Source organism: Sturnira hondurensis, unplaced genomic scaffold, assembly GCF_014824575.4.
Source record: "Sturnira hondurensis isolate 20B ecotype Veracruz unplaced genomic scaffold, ASM1482457v3 Scaffold0007406, whole genome shotgun sequence".
NCBI lineage: Eukaryota > Metazoa > Chordata > Mammalia > Chiroptera > Phyllostomidae > Sturnira > Sturnira hondurensis.
In genome coordinates, this window is record NW_028080037.1 from 10,937,616 (window position 1) to 10,956,042 (window position 18,427).

At 44.7% G+C, this 18,427-nt stretch overlaps 2 protein-coding genes across 3 annotated transcripts; one reads left to right on the top strand and one right to left on the bottom strand.

Annotated features, from left to right (window-relative positions):
- Positions 1-12: 12 nt before the first annotated feature.
- Positions 13-8,266, top strand: GATC (glutamyl-tRNA amidotransferase subunit C). The gene is made up of 4 exons (XM_037052254.1): positions 13-121; positions 229-401; positions 5,897-6,000; positions 7,569-8,266. The coding sequence occupies exons 1-4, from the start codon at positions 41-43 to the stop codon at positions 7,619-7,621; spliced, it is 411 nt and encodes a 136-aa protein (XP_036908149.1). The 5' UTR covers positions 13-40; the 3' UTR covers positions 7,622-8,266.
- A 972-nt stretch (positions 8,267-9,238) lies between these two features.
- SRSF9 (serine and arginine rich splicing factor 9) lies at positions 9,239-16,992 on the bottom strand. 2 transcript variants are annotated; one of them, XM_037052252.1, is made up of 4 exons: positions 16,648-16,992; positions 13,552-13,712; positions 11,886-12,088; positions 9,239-9,967 (listed from the first exon to the last, which is right to left on the bottom strand). In XM_037052252.1, the coding sequence occupies exons 1-4, from the start codon at positions 16,833-16,835 to the stop codon at positions 9,824-9,826; spliced, it is 696 nt and encodes a 231-aa protein (XP_036908147.1). In that variant the 5' UTR covers positions 16,836-16,992; the 3' UTR covers positions 9,239-9,823. The 2 variants fall into 2 exon arrangements, with proteins under 2 accessions (XP_036908147.1, XP_036908148.1); XM_037052253.1 differs by having other exon boundaries at positions 11,886-12,058; positions 16,648-16,989.
- Positions 16,993-18,427: the final 1,435 nt, after the last annotated feature.

Sequence of the window (18,427 nt, forward strand, 5' to 3'; positions counted from 1 at the left end):
GCTTACGTAGAGCACGGTACGGAAGCCGAGCAGAGGAGAAATGTGGGCGCGAGCTGCGCGGCTGGTCCTTCGAGTCTGGGTGGGTGGGCGCCGGGGCTTCACTTCCAAGGCAGAGCCTCAGGTAAAGGCTGGGAGGTGGGGGTGTCTGCACGCGTGGTGAAACAGCTCTGGAGGCGCAGCATGCTGCACCCGTGACCCACAACCTGTTTTGCCCGACCCCCGCTCCAGGGAAGTGGGCGAATCACCGCGGATGTGATCAAACACCTGGAGCGTCTAGCGCTCGTGGACTTCGGCAGCCAAGAGGCCGTGGCGCGGCTGGAAGCAGCCATCGCCTTCGCCGACCGGCTCCGCGAGGTGGACACGGACGGGGTGGAGCCCATGGAGTCAGTCCTGGAGGACAGGTAAACTCCCGACTGCGGGCCCCCGAGCCTTGCCTGAGGCGCCTCCGCAGCCATTGAGGGTAGCGATTAGTGTCTCATTTCACAGAGGGAGAAAGCTTTAGGCGAGATGCAGGAACTTGCCCACGATCACCCCGCGGTAAGTGCTTTCACTCTTCTCCTTGTTTATGTGTCCTATCGCTCTCGTTTGAATACTTCAAGGCCTCCCAGTGTAACTAGGAACAAAATCCGAACTGCTGGTCATCCTCGAAGCTTCACAGACTCACTGCCTTCCACTCGGACGTACTGCTTTTATCAGTTCAGCCACATCGGCTTCATTGCTGTCTTTCCAACACGCCAAATTATTTCCTTCTCTAGGATGTTTGCACGTGCAGTTCCTTTTTTCTTGGACAGTCTGTCTCTTTGGCAGGTCCTACTTTATTTCCTCTGAAGGGCCTCTTCTGACCACTCTAAATTCCCAATTCCCCTTCCTTAGCCTGTTGGGTTTTCTTCAGATAGTTTTCTTGCTTATTTTTGCTCATTTGCTGTCTCTTGCTATTAGAATGAGTTCATGTCTCATTTGCTTACTGATGAATTCCCGTCTCAAATTTTTATTTTTCAAATTACATATTCTCTGATCTAGTGATTCCCTATGGAAATATCTCTGAAAGTGCATCAAAATGTGTACACAAAGTGTCCAGAGTATGCAAATCTGTTCGTAGTTTAAAAAAAAACCACACAGAAACAATCTAAGTGTCCTCCGTGGCTAAATGCATCATCAAAATACAGTGGGACTATTCAGCAGCTGTTAAAAATAATGAAACAAATAACTACATATGCTGACATGGAAAGGTCATTAAGATATATTCAATAAAGGCACAGTTCAGAACATTGTGTAAAATATTATCAATGCTTTGTGTCACCTATTTTGGGGGTGTATGCATTCAATTTTTTGTTTCTTGAAAGGGCATGCAAGAAACTTATCTAGTTAGTTTTAAAGAAAATGGGAATGCAGAGGGAAGGTTTTTTTCATTTTATACCAAGGGCCAAAACAGATACCTCAGGGTGTAGAGGAATAACACAAGCAGTGAAGTGTAGTGTAAGGCAGGAAGGAGGGGCAGGATCTTTGACAGATTGACTGGCTCAACTACTGAAAGGGCACAGCCTCTACCCACTCTACAATTAATTGTTGCCTAATCTTTTTTTTTTTAATGTTCTTCTCTGAAAAACAGACTTGTTTGCTGTTTGGCACTGCAGCTTTTTAGTTAGGATGGATATGTAGTCATAAAAATAGGGGTAATCTACAACTTTGTCCTAGACTTTGCCTGATGGAATTTTTTAAAAACATAAACTAGTTCAAATGGGAACAAGATTAGTGCCATTAATCAGTGCCAATGGGGACAGCAGACCCACCTGTAACCATAACCTCTGAGTAAACTGCTTGCTGGCTTCCTGTTCTGAACTTGTCTTTGATTCCTTCAAAGCTTTTATTTTGTATTTTGATGCTCAGGTCTATACAGTTTAACTAGTTTGTTACACAAAGTTACACAGCATTTCAAAACAGAAATCTGATGTCATTCTTCTACCCAATCCTTCTCAGGTGGGTATAGCTTAAAAATGAAAGTTTCACCACAGCAGGCAGGGCACCTTTTAACGGGGGCCCTGCCCACCTCTCCAAGACAGTGCTGTCACTTTCAATTCCTCTAGCTCCGCATTTTTTTCTTCAAGGTCTTTGTCTTTACCCATCCATCCCACTCCTGTTTGTTGCCTCATTTCTAACGATTTCAACTGCTGCCTCTTCAAGACCTGCAGCTCTCATGATTTTCAGTAAATGCTGGAATTTTACATGTATTTCATACATCTATTTGAGTGATTCTGGATTCTCTGCCTTTCTACTCCTGTTCATCCACCTTCAGGCAGCGTGTTTGCTATTGCTCACCATGTTCTCAGTATATAGCACTGAGCAGACACTCAGTAAATGTTTGCTGACTGTTCTTTACTAACCTCTTTGGAAAAGTAGGGAACAGAAACACAAGACAGTCATAATTCCCCAAGTCACCTAGAGGGTAAAGAAATGCAACTATTACTCACAGGAGGGTTTGTGGAGATGATGAAAGGGATTTGGGTCTGATAGCTGGAATAGTGACTTGGTATGCAGTGATATGCAGTCTTGCCATAAATTTGGAAACCAGTTTGACTTACGATTCTATTTCAGAGATGTGACATTGGAAGGACTTTCATGTTTTGAACATGTTGCCTATCAATTGGTTTGAATTAAAAAGCATTAGCATGTTTACATGCCAGGCACTAATATTTATATGCATTAACTCAGTTATCACAACCCTGGAAGGCAAATACTAGGATCTCTTATAGATGAAGAAACCAAGGGTCACAAAGGTTATGTAACACACCCCAAGGTTTCACAGGGAGTCAGAGATTTCCAGGTTTGGCACTCAGAGCCTTACGGCTTTACATAAGCCATCCAAAGTCCACCCCTGGAAACTTGATCATCCTCATCTCAAATCCAGAGACTGACTTGGATGACATCTCTGATTGCAGCCAAATACTTCAATGCTTAGGACGTCCCTCAGAGCCTTATTTGAATCAAAAACTCTCCATCAAAATGGTTAGCATCAAACTAGAAAAAAAAATAGGAGGGAGAGAAAAGGCTTGTAGGTGATGGAGGTAATAAGGTGGCGACCACAGTAAGGACTCCTAGCAGCCTGAATCCAGGGAAGGGCAGAAACTGCAACAGCAGAGCTGTCCTACCATCAGCCCAAGGGCCAGCATAGCCGCCTTTCTTTCCTTTGTGGTGCTGTATTGCTTTACATTAAGTGCTTATTATATTTGCATTTCCCACAGTTACTGGTTTAAATATCTATGAGCTTTGGAAGGCAGGGATTTCTAGTTCACAGTTGAAGACTTTCTCAATCAGGATTTCTCCTCTGAACCAGAACACAGATCCAAGTAATTCTCTTCAATTCTCCCGAGGGTAGTTCCTAAGTAATAGTAGCCCAGACATACACTTGATTGTGAAAATGGCTGTCCTACAGTACCTGGGCTAAATTCTCTTGTCGAACTTGGACTGAGAAAGACCAGGTGAGGTAGGCACTTAGTCAATCAATGATTCACAGACACCTAAAGAGCTTATCAATTCCTGTTTAGTGTTTTACTCGTGATTCCGGGGTCAAGAAAAGCTAAGTGACTTGCCAAGTGAAGGGTCTGCATGGCGTGCCCCTCTCAGAGACCCTGGGTTCAGCAGCCTATGATGAAGAAAACAGGGTGGTGTGGGTTTATTCTAGATACAACTTCATCATAAATAGTAATTAGGTGGAAATGTGTGACATTTCAAGGGGTGAATTTTGTTTTTCTGGAAATGTTATGTAGGAAACCTGGTAACGAAATGAATAAATAAATCAGTTGTTACTAGATCAACTCTTGGCAAGCACTATCTCTCAACCTGTTGGTAGAGGTAGAGATTTTCCTCCCAGAGGCCAAGAAAAGTTAGCATCCTGTCTGTCTGTAGGGCGTAGGCAGGTTAAGCATGATTATGGCAAGTAAAGTACCAGTTACACTCTGAATGAGTAGTGGGGACTGAGGCTTATTTGGACAGCACTCACTCTAAAAAGGAGCAGTGCTGTTCAGCATCCACTTCTTACTGACATTACTGTATCTTTTTTAAACATCATTTAATCTTCCAGCAATTCTATGAAGCATTCTACAAATAAGCTGATGCATGGAGAGGAACAGTAATTTACATATGGCCCTGCCTGGGCGGCTTACTTGGTTAGTGTTGTCCTAACATGCCAACGTTGTGGGTTTGATTCCCCAGTCAGGGCACATACAAGAATCAACAGATGAGTGCATCAGGAAGTGGAAAAACAAATCAGTTTCTGCCTCTCTCTTCCTCCTCTAAAATCAATTAAAAAAATTTTTAAAGTAATTTGCATATGCCACGTGAAGGTGGCTGTGGCAAAAACACTCATTGCTGTTGTTTGAATCCAGCTGTGATTTAGGAGCCCACGCACGCTCTTACCGATTTTGTTTTACTGCGCAACAGAAATATAAACTCCAGAAAGTTCAGTGGTCACCTTTATGGATATTTATTTTTGTTCTCCAAGTTTTCTTAAACACATAATTCCTGTATGTATAACAAAAAAATACTAGTGCAACCTTCACTTTTTTTGGAAAAAACTTCAGGTCTGGTCCTGGCTGGTGTAGCTCAGTGGATTGAGCCCAGGCTGTGAACCAAAGGGTCGCTGGTTCGATTCCCAGTCAGGGCACCTGCCTGGGTTGCGGGCTGGGTCCCCAGTAGGGGGCACGTGAGAGGCAACCACACATTGATGTTTCTCTCCCTCTTTCTCCTTCCCTTCCCCTCTGTCTAAAAATAAATAAATAAAATTAAAAGATAACTTAAAAAAAAAACCCTTCAGATCTAGAAAGATCACATAGTTAAGACAATGCCAGATCCTGGAATGGACTCCAGCTGTCTACTCTTCAGACTATTAGTGTTTACCGTGTTTAGCCTTAGGCTAAGTGCCACCAAAAAAACCCCAAAATAAAACAAAACAAAAAACCCCAACCCCAAATACCCTAATCCTTTCTTACAACTTAGCCCTCTAGGCAGCCTCTGCCCAGATGTGCATGTCACATCCTTGCCCCTTTGTCCCACTAGGTCTAGCCCTAGGTCTCTGCCTGACTCAGAACATTAATACCTTGGCCGCTCCCCTCTCAGCGACTGAGCAGACTGCTGGTTTTTCAGCCCAAAGACCTGGAAGCAGGCTTAGACCTCCTGTCATGCACACCTAAACCTTGAAACAGTAGTGAGGCCTCATAGTTATGTTCATCTCCTGTCTGGCTTCACTGGTTTGCCATCTGCATACTTGAACGAAGCCATTAGGCCAGAACTGTGGTAACATCCTGCAAGGGATGCGCTTTATCTCCTCCACAGGTGGCTGCAGTGAAAAGAGCCCTGTCTTAGAGTACCAGAACTCAGCCCAGATCCCAGTTTTACCTCTGAGCTGGTATCCTTAAGTCACTGAAGAGCCATTCCTGACAAGTTACCTGCAAGTCCATTTCCTGTCCTCCCAATCCTGCCAATTTTTGCCCATCCTTCAGCAGTGACATCACTTATTCTGGGTACTCTGCTTTATACCCAGGCTGTCAGGCATCCTACTTACTCCCTTGGCGAACTGTGCTGTTAAGATTTAACACACTGTATTTAAATTGCCTTTAATAACCTATCTCCACCAAAAGCAATTTACCCTTAGTAATTATCCAAAAATATTTAAACATGATCAATCCCGAGGAATAACAGCCACTTACCACACAGGTTGTTGGGAGAACCTAGAGTGTAGACTGTAATTTGATCCAGTGTTGACCACAGATCCTCCACCTCTGAGCAATGACCAGCACTCAAGAATATGCTGCTCCCTGCTCCTCCCACTCCTGACCCTCCCCACCCACACCTTACAAGTCCTGTTCTCCGACAAGGTAACCTTAAGCTTCTGGTTTTATAGATGTCTTTACTTGAGATCCGACAATGTGGTAGAAGGTAACTGTGCTGAAGAACTACTACAAAACTCCCGTCGAGTTGTGGAGGATTATTTCGTGGCCCCCCCAGGTACGTGTTTCCTGAAGTGGTTTAACAAAATTGTTCCACAGTAAACTAAGAACACAGGACGAACTGTGAGGCCCAAATCTGCTATGTGAAAGCACTCTGAAAAGTATAAACTAGAATTAGATGATGGTGGTCAAAAGGTACCAACTTCCAGTTATAAGACAAATAAGTCTTGGAGATGTAATGTACATGATGACTATAGTTAACAGTACTGTATTGTATATTTGAAAGTTGCTGAGAGAAATTAGAAGTTCTCACAAGAAAAAAATGTTATGTGAGATGATAGGTATTCAATAATCTCATTCTGGTAACTGGTAATATATGTATGAGATCATTATGTTGTACAGCTTAAATTTATAGTGTTGTATGTCAATTACATTTCAGTAAATCTGAAAATAACAACACGTATTAACAATTTTAAAAAGTATAAAGTGCATATTGGTGCAGCATTAATGGGGTCAGACTCATCTCTAGGGGCCAGTTGGTAACAAGAATGAGCAAACAGCTGGGCCGGGGAGGAGTGTGTACAGTAGCAAGTCTGGAGTTCAACCTGTTCCTAAAGGGGCAGCTGGTATTCACTGCTTCTCATTTAGTGCCAGGCAAGGATGGGAGCCCATTTCCCCAGAGAACATGGACATCTGGCATTTTGTGTAGTACTTCCCAGATTTCAGGTACTGGCAACCAATTCAAAATTTAAAAAAATAAGACCATGCAAAGAAAACATACCTGCAAGCCAGATGCATCCTGTGAGCCATCCGTTTGCAGCTTTAAATCCACTGCAACTATTTTAGATGGAAGCTTTAAAACAACTCTAGGCCAAAAATGAAATCTAGAACCTTGGGTGGGTTAAATTATTTTTGTCTCCTCTATAGATAAGTGGGTCCTTGGAACTTCTGCACACCTCTAGATATTTGGGGATGGGACTAGCCTAAGCACTCAGGTAGAGATGGCTTCCCAAATGCCAACTTCAAGTTCAGGAGATCCATTCAGAGGAGGACTTTCCTGAGCAGCCTCCAGAAACAAACATCAGCCCTCCAGCTCAGGGGTAACTTCTTTGATCAAGGTCAACTAGTCAAAGGAAAGCTCTGGTTGCAGCAAGGATGGGAAAGAAAGCTAAAAAAATTTGTGAGGTCTACTCTTAACCATGCCTCTGATTCACTAAGCAACCTCAGTTAACTGGAAATAAGATCTCAAAACCCATCTCAGGGCCAGATGGTTGTCACTGTTTCAGCAGACATAGCCACTGATCACATGCTATTCCTAAATGGAACCTTCTGTCAGGCTTTGCTTCTTAGGACAAAGTGAGTTCACAGTCAGTCTTCCTTTCACTCCTGTATGCATACAGATGGCTAATTAACCTGTCTCTGCTCCTTACTGACAAGTGCATTAATTAGGTTTCACCTGTAATTGTGATTCTTTCAGATATTCATGGCGAGAAAAATAGGATAGTAGCTACACTTATTTCCTTTGCTTATTTTTCCATGACAAACCAAGTGATACATTAGCTAAGTAGAGCCAGTTGGGCAGCAGGCTCAGCTATAACATTCTTTTGCATTATTGTTTTGAAACAGGTAATATCCCTTTGCCAAAGCTGGATGAACAAGAGCCCTTCTCACAGAGCTGAGTAGCTATTCCAGGAAGGGGTGTCCTGTGAACACATGGAAGCATGACAGTATTTTGTTATTATGAACACTAAAGTTCCCACTTCCTTCAGTAACCTGAAAAAAATTGATGGTTAAGTATTTTTGGTAACTAACTCTTCTGAAGACAGAATTGGGAAAGATTTAGCCAAAACACAGCAATGAGTTCCTGACACTAAACGAAGTGAAAAGTATTGTCAATTTCCAAGGAAATGTTCGGTTTGGAAGACATCATCCCCCTTTCTGTCCTCCAATGAAGACTGTCCACCGAACTGCACTTGTGTGAATTTTTGTTTCTGTCACCGTTAGACACTGCATCTGATCGTACTCTGCGACAACCTGAGCTGTCCTTTTTAGCTGCTGTTCCATCAACCTGAGCAGTATTTTATCTTTACTGAACACACCCAAATTTGTTCTTGGGTACCCATTTTTTTCCAAACAGACGGCTAACTTTTTGTTAAGGTCTGAAGAGTTATCCAAGTAGAATATAGCTTTGGAACTCCTGGACTTAGAGCCATCCACCACATCACAAAATGATTACATGCAAAAGGGATTATTAGTCACACCTAGTTTCTCTTTCTAAAAACATAAAAGTGGTCCTGGAATAGCTAACAATCTTTATTGTATATCAGAAATTTGCTGAAGGTAGCCCTGGCTGATGTGGCTCAGTGGACTCAGTGCTGGCCTGCGAACCAAGGGGTTGGTTGCTGGTTCAATTCCTGGTTGGGGCACATGCCTGGATTACAGAGCAGATCCCCATCGCAGGGTGCGCGAGAGGCAGCCACACATTGTTGTTTCTCTCCCTCTTTCCCCTTCCTCTTAAATAAATATTTTTAAAAATTTGCTGAGGGTGGATCTTAAATATTCTTACCACATATGGGATAGATATGTCTATGGCATTGGTGGTGGTAGTTTCATGGATGTATTCTTCACCCCAAACCCATTAAGTTGTATATATTAAATAGTTTTTTACATGTCAGTCATACACCAAAGAAGTGTTTTTTGTTCTTTTTTAATATAGCCCCAAGCCTCGTACAAAGTAGATCCCTACCCCCATGATCACTGGATTGAGCAGAATCCAAGATGGTATGGGGGTGGGAGGGAGGTGGCTTTTCAAGTGTTTTGTTGTTTTTAAGCTCACATGGCTCACAGAGAATGAAATGGTGGTCGCGGGGCAGGGGGACAGTTCTGGGACTGTGTAAAAAGGTGATGGGATTAAGTACCAATTGGTAGTTCAAAACAGGGGATGTAGAGTACAGCATAGGGAATCTAGTCAATAATGTTGTGATAACTATGTATGATGCCAAGTGCATACTGGAAATATCGGAGAAAACACTTTGTAAAGTTTATGATTATTTAACCACTATGCTTTACATCCAAAACCAATACAAAATAATACTGAAAGTACATTGTAATTGAAAAAAGAAAACCCATGTGGCAAGGATAAATGAGACAGATTTAGAAAAGTGATAGAACCAGAACTCAGAAATCTTTTTTCTAACCAAACTGCTAAAGCTGACTCCCACTGATCTTTATACTGCTGCCCACTTATAAAAGTCTGTTTTTATTCTTCCCATTCCCTGCCCTATCAGCAATGCTCACTTTTTTTTTTAAGCACCTTAATTTACAAGCTTGGTCTTAAACTGTAAGAGAACCCTGAACCTGCCCTTGGGATGGAAGTTCTCAAACCACTGTAAGAGCAACTAACTTTATCCACAAATAAAGTTATCTGTTCCTGCTCTTTACCAACTGGGTGTAAGTTGTCACTACAACTGAGTGATTTATTCAGTGTGCCTATTTGGTGAAATCTATAAACTTTAATCAAGGACAACCACACATGTCAATTACTAAACGTTTAAAATATATTTCTAAACAGAATGGGCCCACTCAGTCACAGTAACTGCTGATCTCAGAGCAGAACAACCCACAAAGACAACACTGATTTTTCCCCCATAATCAGGGGTGAAAAATATACAAGTTCTTTCTGAAACAAAACCACAATTTCTGCAGTTGAAAATGTTTCACTGCTAATATGGCCCTGGTAGAAATTATGTAGTTTTATTTCCTTAAAAAAAAAAATTAAAAAAATTTCCTAAGACACTAAATCATCAATCTGGAATGTAAATTCTGAGCACAAAGCAGCTCAGTTTGCCTAAAAAATAAAGACAAAGTTCCCATCACCTGTTTCAGTAGGGCCTGAAAGGAGAGAAGTAGTGTGGGGAACCCCTGCTTTGGTATGGAGAGTCGCGGCCTCTTGACCCAGACCGAGACCGTGAATAGCCATAGCTGGTGCTTCTCTCTGGATAAACTCGGATGTAGGAAGTTTCACCCTGAAATTCGAATACAAAGGAAAGGGGAAAATAAGAGCCAGAAGAATAAAGCACACCAACACCCAGCACAGCTGTTTAACAGTAACAGTTAAGGACTGATCACCAACTATTTGCCTGGCACGATGTTACCTCGTCAAGCCCTCACAGTTCTGAGGTAGGTACTCTTTCATAGCCCATTTCAGGAACGCTATCAGCTCTCAATGGTGTGGCTCAGTTGGGCACCATTCCACAAAGTGAAAGGTCGCCAGTTTGATTCTGTCAGGGCACATGCCTAGGCTGTGGGTTGGGCTTCAAGTCAGGTCATGTGCGAGAGGCAACCGATCGATGTTTTACCGTATCTGAATTACTGCCACTAACCGCGAGAACCTAAGAACTGAAAAGGACCACAGAGATCATATACACACACACGGTGCAGCAAAAGTAGGTTTACAGTCCTTTGTATGGAAAATACAATAGTGAAAATGCAAGAATACACCTGTGTTTTACGTATTCACAACTCTAAACCTATTTTTCCCCCCCCCCCCCGTATAGTTCAATCTCCCACTGCTTCATAGGCATCTTTCAATGGGCACCTATGGAAGGAGTTAACCTGTATTCATCATCTTCCAGGTGTCAGAACCTGGGGGTAGATGCTCTAGTTATTTCCATGTTTTTTCCCCTGGCAAGTCTTGTAAGACAGTGCTATTATTGTGACTGTCTTGCATATGGAGGAACCAGGGTTGAGAGTAGCTCAGCTAAGCAGCAGGAATCATGTTTAGGCTGGCATTTTTCCAGGCCTTTTGCCTTCAGCCAGCATTCTCTGATCTAAAGATGCTTTAAAATGAAATAAGCCAGATGCTCTCCCACCACATGAAGGTAGTAATTGGATTTACCCTGAGGCTCTGCTTTGCAGTGTATCTGATCAAGTGCTATTTTGTTTCTGCTCCAAATTCAAGTCTCAGGGGTTAGTCCAGGCCAAGGGCCTTGCTAAACCACACAACCTCCAAGCCGTAAAATTAGGGATTATGTGAATCCTTAGAAAAAGAAATAGCCCTGGCTGGTGTGGCTCAGCAGATTGAGCAACAGACCAGGAAGCAATGGGTGGCCAGTTCGATTCTCAGTCAGGGCACATGCCTGGGTTGCAGGCCAGGTCCCCAGTAGGGGGCATGCAAGAAGCAACCACACATTGATGTTTTTCTCCCTCTCCCTTCCCCTCTCGAAATAAATAAAATATTTTTAAAAGAAAAAGAAATAGGCCTAGATATTCATGTCCCCAGACAACCCTAAACCCTAGAGCAAGTTAGGACAGGACAACCAGAAAGAAAGAAAGTCCAATTGGTAGTCTAGTATGTAGTATCTTATCTTACCCCTATCTTCAAAGGGGTAGTCAGAATCAGACAGATTGAGATATCCAGAGCAGCAGATGTCCTTCTTGAATAGGACATCCAAGAAGGACATCAAGAACTAAGCCCCAAGGGTGAGGTGATCAACCACAAGAAAATAACAAGGTGGCTCAGGTTTCAAAAAGGATCCTGTACTACTTTGGGAAAGAAAAGTGAGGTGACGACTCAGCCCCAATAGCAGTACCTAGAAGGGCTGAGATGATGAAGTTGGCTTGCAGAGCCCAGAGGAGGGACAGCTATAATATTTAGGTTCACTGAGAGAGACCACCAGTTATGAGAGGGATGCTATCACAATAGCTCACCACATTATGTCAGACTGTACCAGTATTCTCTCCAGGTTAAAAATACTATGACTGCAGACCTCTGCTATGACCCTGAAGGGCTTAGTCAAAATGAATTTCCCTGGCTCTGTCCACTAAAGATAGATCTTTAATGGTCATTAAATGGCAAATGCATGACCTGTTGGTACTTCTGCTAGGTCAGCTTTAGGTGCAGTGAACTGGGTACAAGCTCTTCAACAGAAGGTGGGGACCCACCTCATGAGAGCGGAATTTGGTGTCATCCAGTTTACGCAGGGCATATTCCATATCTTCTTTTCTGAGATACTCAACCATCCCCATTCCATCCTTCTGTACATCTGCATAACAGACGTCCCCAGCTTCTCGCATGTGATCCTTCAGGTCCTGCCAGCTTCCTGAAGGAGGAAGTCCTGGGCATGGAGAACATAAGAGGCCACATCCTTCAGCTGTGTTAATTGCCCTGTTTACAGCCAGCAATACCTAAGATCCCTTCTCCATCAATCACTATTTTTAAATCCTGAGGGTCCCCAAATCACAAATCTTAGCAAGGAAGATGAAACTAGAGAAAAGCACTAAAGTATGTGTAGTAAACCACTTTAAGAAACTGGTCCCAGGCTTATCTTCCAGAACAAGCCTTTCCAACACAGCAAGAACTCCTTCTCATTATAGGTTTGCATCTCTTGAGAATTCATAGCCTCTCTTTGTCCTTCATAATTAATATAACACTCTCAAGACTTTGAGTTCTTTTTCCATATGAAATTTATCAATACCAATGATGTCTTGCCTAACTAGGTTCCCAAGATATGGGAATTTGAAACAATCCAATAAAATAACCAAAGTGTAGCAGAAGGTAACAACGCAACAAAAATCTAAGTCTGTTTGCTTTTTTGTAGGTGTGATTAACTGACCAACTAGACAAAATACCTCTTAAAAGATCACCAATATTCTCCAATACAGTGGGGGGAAAGGTAAGACTCAGATGCTAAAACTAGTCGGGAGTCATACACCCCTACCTGGTGTCATGAAAGGGAAATGTGCTCCTGCTCTCAAAGGCTGTGTTACCGTCCACAGCTCAGGACTGCAGCCATTTCCTAATAGTTTTCTAAGCACGATTTCAGAGCAGCATGGAGAGAGAAAAAATATGACATCCTGAAGGAGTGAATAGAGTTCTGGGGTTAAATTAATTAAGAAGGGACACAAGATAGGCAGATACTGATAGTATCACTCTTAAGCACCAATGGGAGTCAGCTGTGACTGTAATATTCACATCGAAGAAGGTGCCAGGTTCCTCAAGACATTTCACTCCACCAGGGCCCTAAAACACCCCTGAATGTAGAGAAGCACCCCAGTTCTTTACCAGTGTGGTAATATTTCAAAAGATGAATAAACCTCAGAGCTTATCATTTAATCACTGGTCAACACTAGACATTTTGTTCTGCACTTTCTAATACAATCCCTAAGCTGCCAAGTTGTTTTTCTGTTTTAACATATGTCCCAAAACACAAAACTGGCGTTTTTCAGGCTCCAAGTTGTTTAAGCCTGGCTCCTGGAATGTCTTTTCTACTAAGTCAAATACCATGGGACATTCCGAAAGAAAACATCTTTAGAACCATCTTCAGTTAAGGGGTTTTTGCCATCAGCTTCCTTTTCAGTGCTAGAAAACTCCTCTATAAGAAACAAGTTTGGTAGAACAAGGTTGCACTACCAGGGCCAACTTCATTTGCAAGATACCTGCCTCACTGGCAAAACAGGCAGGGCTTTAGGCTGTCAGTGTGCATAGGCTGTAAGAAAGAAAGCCCCATTTAGGCCATGCACTGAAGAACAGCTAACATTTCTTGAAGGCCAGACTGTACTAAGTATATTCTACATTCCTCATCTCATTTGGTTTTTCAAAAGAACATACCTGAAACAAGAACTCGGAAATCAGATCTTCTTGTAGGAGGCCCATTCCTACCACCACGGGGCCACCCACTGCGACCCCCATATGTTCTGGGGAACTCCACACGAAGCCGACACTGGCCGTAATCATAACCATTCCTTCCATAAATGGCATCCTCAGCATCTCTGCAAAGAAAGGTCTGGCGTTAGTGCTGCTCAAGAGACTGAACGACTTCCCAGTGAGGGGCATGAGTAACAAGTACCAAAGGAAACCTAAAATGAGAAAATAAACAGAATCTTTGATGCAATACTGCTTTGGTCTGAAGACCTTAAACGATACTGGAATTAAGCTTTACACCTGTCACATACAGGGTTTTCTAGGTATGAAATGGTAATGAATGAGTTAACAGATTACTTATAGGAGGACTAATTCAAAAACAAAAAGGAATAAATTAACTGATAACTGATTTTGCAAGTAAAACAGTATTTCTCTAACTTTGGTGGACAGTTTCTCAAAATGCATACCACACATTAGTCCTTTAATACTCTTTCTCCTACAAGGTCTAATACTATTGAGTCTAGAGAAAGAAAAACCCATTTAAAAAGGCGGCTCAAAACACAAATGCAATTTAGTGTTTTGTGAGACCATAAAACTCTCAAGCATATGCTTTTGGCATGGTTTGGAGAAGTCGTCAAAACCACTATCTGGGTACAGTTTCGCCAAAAAAGAGAGAAAATATCTTTTAGTCTTTCCTAGGGCTCTAGGAAACATAAAAACACCAGTTGATTCTCCAGTATTGGATGGGAGAAGGAATGGCTTGGGTGGACAGAGCTGGAAATATACTAGTAAAAAAGGCATCATTCAGTTGTCATAGGCACATTCATTTATCAAGATTTTAGTTACAAGATTAAAAGCAAGGAAGACAACACTCAGTGGAACCCTGGCTGTATTTATAGTACAGTGGGAGAGAGGCAGAGCTGCTACGGTTTAAAGCAGACTCTGAATAAAAACTGACTTGAGTTCAAATCATTCTTCTGCTGTTCACTAGGAGCTGTCTCCAGGCAGATCAGTAATTTTTTGTATCTCTAAATGTAATTAATATCTTTCTCACAAGGTTACTNATTAAAAGCAAGGAAGACAACACTCAGTGGAACCCTGGCTGTATTTATAGTACAGTGGGAGAGAGGCAGAGCTGCTACGGTTTAAAGCAGACTCTGAATAAAAACTGACTTAAGTTCAAATCATTCTTCTGCTGTTCACTAGGAGCTGTCTCCAGGCAGATCAGTAATTTTTTGTATCTCTAAATGTAATTAATATCTTTCTCACAAGGTTACTGTCAGGATTAAATAACATATTGTGTGTGCACAGCTTTGCTTGAAACTTGGAATCTAATGATATCAAACAATAGCTTTTCTATTACTTTTTTTAAATATACATTATTTATTTATTTTTACAGAGAGGGGAAGGGAAGGCGAAAGAGAGGGAGAGAAACATCAATGTGTGGTTGCCTCTTGAGCACCCCCTGCTGGGGACCTGGCCCACAACGCAGGCATGTGCCCTGACTGGGAATCGAACCAGTGACCCCTTGCTTCACCGTGCTCAATCCACTGAGCTATGCCAGCCAGGGCAGCTTTTCCATTATTAAAGAAATGAGGGCCCTGGCTGATGAGCCTCAGTGGATCGAGCGCCTGTGAGCTGAAGGGTCGCTGGTTCGATTCTCAGTCAGACTATGTGCCCTGCGTGCAGGCCAGGTCCCCAGTATGGAATTGTGCAAGAAGCAACACACACTGATGTTTCTCTCCCTCTCTTTCTCATAAAAATAAATAAATGAAATCTCTGAAAGGGCAGAACAGGGAGGTTCAAATCCTACCTTGATCCCTGATCCCTTTTACCAACTCTCTAAATCCTTCGTTTCCTCATCTGTAAAATATTATTAACAATACCTACCTCTTTAAAGGCTGAAAATGCTAAGTAATACACAGCATGGCATTAAGACACACAGAGACTGCTCAAAAACCACACGGGAAACGTTACCAACAGAGGTGCGACCTTCTCCAGTTTAGGTGAGAAAATGCCTAGTTCCATTTTTTTTTTTTTTTAGGCAAATGGCAATCGACGCCTCAGGGTATGTCCTGCCAAATGCTCAAATGCTCTCCTGGCCCCGCACCTCAGCACCAGACAGACACTTCCAGTCCGTCCTAACCGTAAAGCCTGCAGAGCCCAGCGTCCCCGAGACAAAGCTGGAAAACACAGATCAGGCTCCAGTTTACCCCGAGTTGAATAACCAGCGCAGTCGGGCGGCTTCTAAGAACCTCCAACCGCAGTTTTGAAAGTTCCTAAGTCTTTTCCGGGCCGGGCCGACAAAGTTTGCAAAATCACAAAGACCCCTTTGAACCGGTTCGGGGACGGAGAACTTCCAAATCCTCGCGCCCCTTAGCGTTTGGCCGTGCCTCCCTCAGTAGAGGAGAGGCGTGAAACCAGAGGACGCCCCCCCCCCCCCCCCTCAAGCCAGTACCGGGAGTTTTTTCCAAACCCGGGAGCTTTTGGAAGGACGAGGTCCCGGCCTTGTGGGGCGGGGCGCGCGCCGACCGAGATCTGTTCCGTCACAGAGACCCCTGTCCGATTCCCCAAAGCACCTACAGCCTGGCAGCCTGTGACCCCCAAGACGGCGCGTTCGAGCGCGCAGCCGGGGAGCGGGGGGTGGCGACTGGCCACTCCCGCTCTCCGCCGAGTCTTCCCCCTCTGGTTCCGGGGCCAAGGTCCCCAAAGCCTGGCCCGCTTCCCTTTCAGGGTGCCTCTCCAGCCGCGAGGAAGGAAATGACCATTCGTTCATTCGCACCATCCCTGGGCCGCGGGTTTGGGCCCCCCGAAGGCCCAGCTTTGTGTTTTCAAGTAAAGTGAAAAGAAAGCCCAATAATAATAATAGAGGAAGTGACGCTGGCGCAAGGGACGGCCCGGAGTCCACAGTGCGAGGAGGCCACAGCCTCCACCCGGGGGCGCCGCAAGGGGTCTGTGCTGAGGGGGGAGGGGAGCGCCGGAGGGGGAGGGGGAGCAAGACGAGGGAAGGAGGGAAGGCGGGGACCCGCGGCCGGCGCGCGGGTGGATGGAGCAGGGCCTCACCGGGGGTCCTCGAAACGCACGAAAGCAAAGGGCACGAGGCCGTGCCGGTTCTTGAGCTCGATCTCGCGGATACGGCCGTACTTGTAGAACAGGTCCTCCAAGTCCTTCTCGCGCACGTCTGTAGGAAGGTTCCCCACGTAGATGCGCCCGTCGCCCTCGCCGCCGCGCTCGTCCGCCCAGCCCGACATCCGCACCGCCGGACGCCGCGGGCCCACCGCAGCCCACGTCGCCGCCGCCGCCGCCGATGCCGCCGCCGATGCCGCCGCCGCCTCCTCAGCCGGGGCTCCCCCGCAGCGTCCCCGCGGGCTCGGAGGCGCTCAGCCGCACAGCATTATGGGAACTCGGAGCGGAAGCGAAAGGGTCGGAGGACACAGAAGGAATTATCTTAAAGGGGACGCGGCTGCGAGGATTGCGCGTGCGCTCGGGCGGTCGGCCCCCTTAGGTGCTGGCGGATCCCTGACTGCCAAAAGGGAGGTTGTGGAGTCCAGCTACTTGGGTTTAGTTCTCATAGGCAATTCACTCAACAGTTGCATGGACTCGGGCAAGTGTTTCAACCTCCCTAGACGTCAGTTTTGTGCCTCTCTTGCGCCGCCTACCTCACAGACGTTTGTGAGCACTCACTGAAGTGAAGAGGGTGGAGCTGTCAATCGGCTTGCGGGTCTTCCGGGGGAGGGAGTCAGGCCGCAAGCTCACCCCGCTGCACCAGAAAAAGTCCCGGACCGCTGGGCTGGGCGGGGTCATAGCGGCCCTCAGTTCTCAGGTCAGTAGCCCCCTAGACCACCCTGTTCCCATTTTACAATTGCTTAGAACTGAGGTTGTAAGACGGACAAAGATGGATATAAGAGGGCTGAGATGGGCTCAATAGCTTGGACTTGAAGTTCATGGGAGATAGGGAGGGAATAAAAGGATCATAACTTTGGCAACTCTCGTTATATAGTGCTTCCTATGATTTGTGCTTTTAGTCCCCACCAAGGCCGGGGGGGGGGGGTCCACTGTTACAGGTGAGGAAACGGAGGTCTCAGTGGGGGCAGGATTAGAACCCGGAGTCTGGCTCACACCTTCTGCGATGAGTCCTTCAGGAGCTCCGGTAGGCTCCCACCTCGGGGCTTTTCACATTTACATCCCATAGTGCAGGGCATTGAATCTGGGGATGTTACAAAAGTGAAGCCTTGCATCAGAAGAATCTCGATCTAAAAAGATTGATCATATTAAAAATGAAACCTCTAGGATAGATACAAGAAAGCAAATATAGGAGAATGTTAACTCTAGGACCTAGACGGTGTGTTCACGGAACCATTCTTTATAACTCTCTGTATATTTGAAAATTTTCGTAATCGTACGTGGGGGGAGGTATAAAATGTGTTATAAAATGTGGTCCTGGCTGGTGTGGCTCAGTGGACTGAGAGCCGGTGGACTGAGCGCCGGCCTGCGGAACCGAAGGGTCGCTGGTTAGATCCCAGTCAGGGCACGTGTCTTCGTTGCCGGTCAGGTCCCTGGCTGGGAGTGTGCAAAAGGCAACCTCACACCGATGTTTCTTTCCCTCTCTTTCTCCGTCCCTTCCCCTCTCTCTGAAATTAAATAAATAAAATTTAAAAAACAAACAAACTCTGTTAGCCTGGCTAGGTAGCTAGTTCTGTTGGTTAAAGCAGTCTCCCAAAACACCAAGTTTGTAGGTTCAATCCCTGGTCAGGGCACATACAAGAATCAATCAATGAATGCATAAATAAATGCAACGACAAATCGATGTCTATCTCCCTTTCTCTCTCTAAAATCAATAAAT

Bases quoted from the DNA above. Each gene is read 5' to 3' on its own strand.
- GATC (XM_037052254.1), top strand. From the start codon at position 41: ATGTGGGCGCGAGCTGCGCGGCTGGTCCTTCGAGTCTGGGTGGGTGGG. The intron at 122-228 runs GTAAAGGCTGGG...CCCCCGCTCCAG, and splicing joins CTTCCAAGGCAGAGCCTCAG to GGAAGTGGGCGAATCACCGC. The intron at 402-5,896 runs GTAAACTCCCGA...CTGGTTTTATAG, and splicing joins GAGTCAGTCCTGGAGGACAG to ATGTCTTTACTTGAGATCCG.
- SRSF9 (XM_037052252.1), bottom strand. From the start codon at position 16,835: ATGTCGGGCTGGGCGGACGAGCGCGGCGGCGAGGGCGACGGGCGCATC. The intron at 13,713-16,647 runs GTGAGGCCCTGC...CTTTCTTTGCAG, and splicing joins GTGCGTTTCGAGGACCCCCG to AGATGCTGAGGATGCCATTT. The intron at 9,968-11,885 runs GTGGGTCCCCAC...TTCGAATTTCAG, and splicing joins CCAAATTCCGCTCTCATGAG to GGTGAAACTTCCTACATCCG.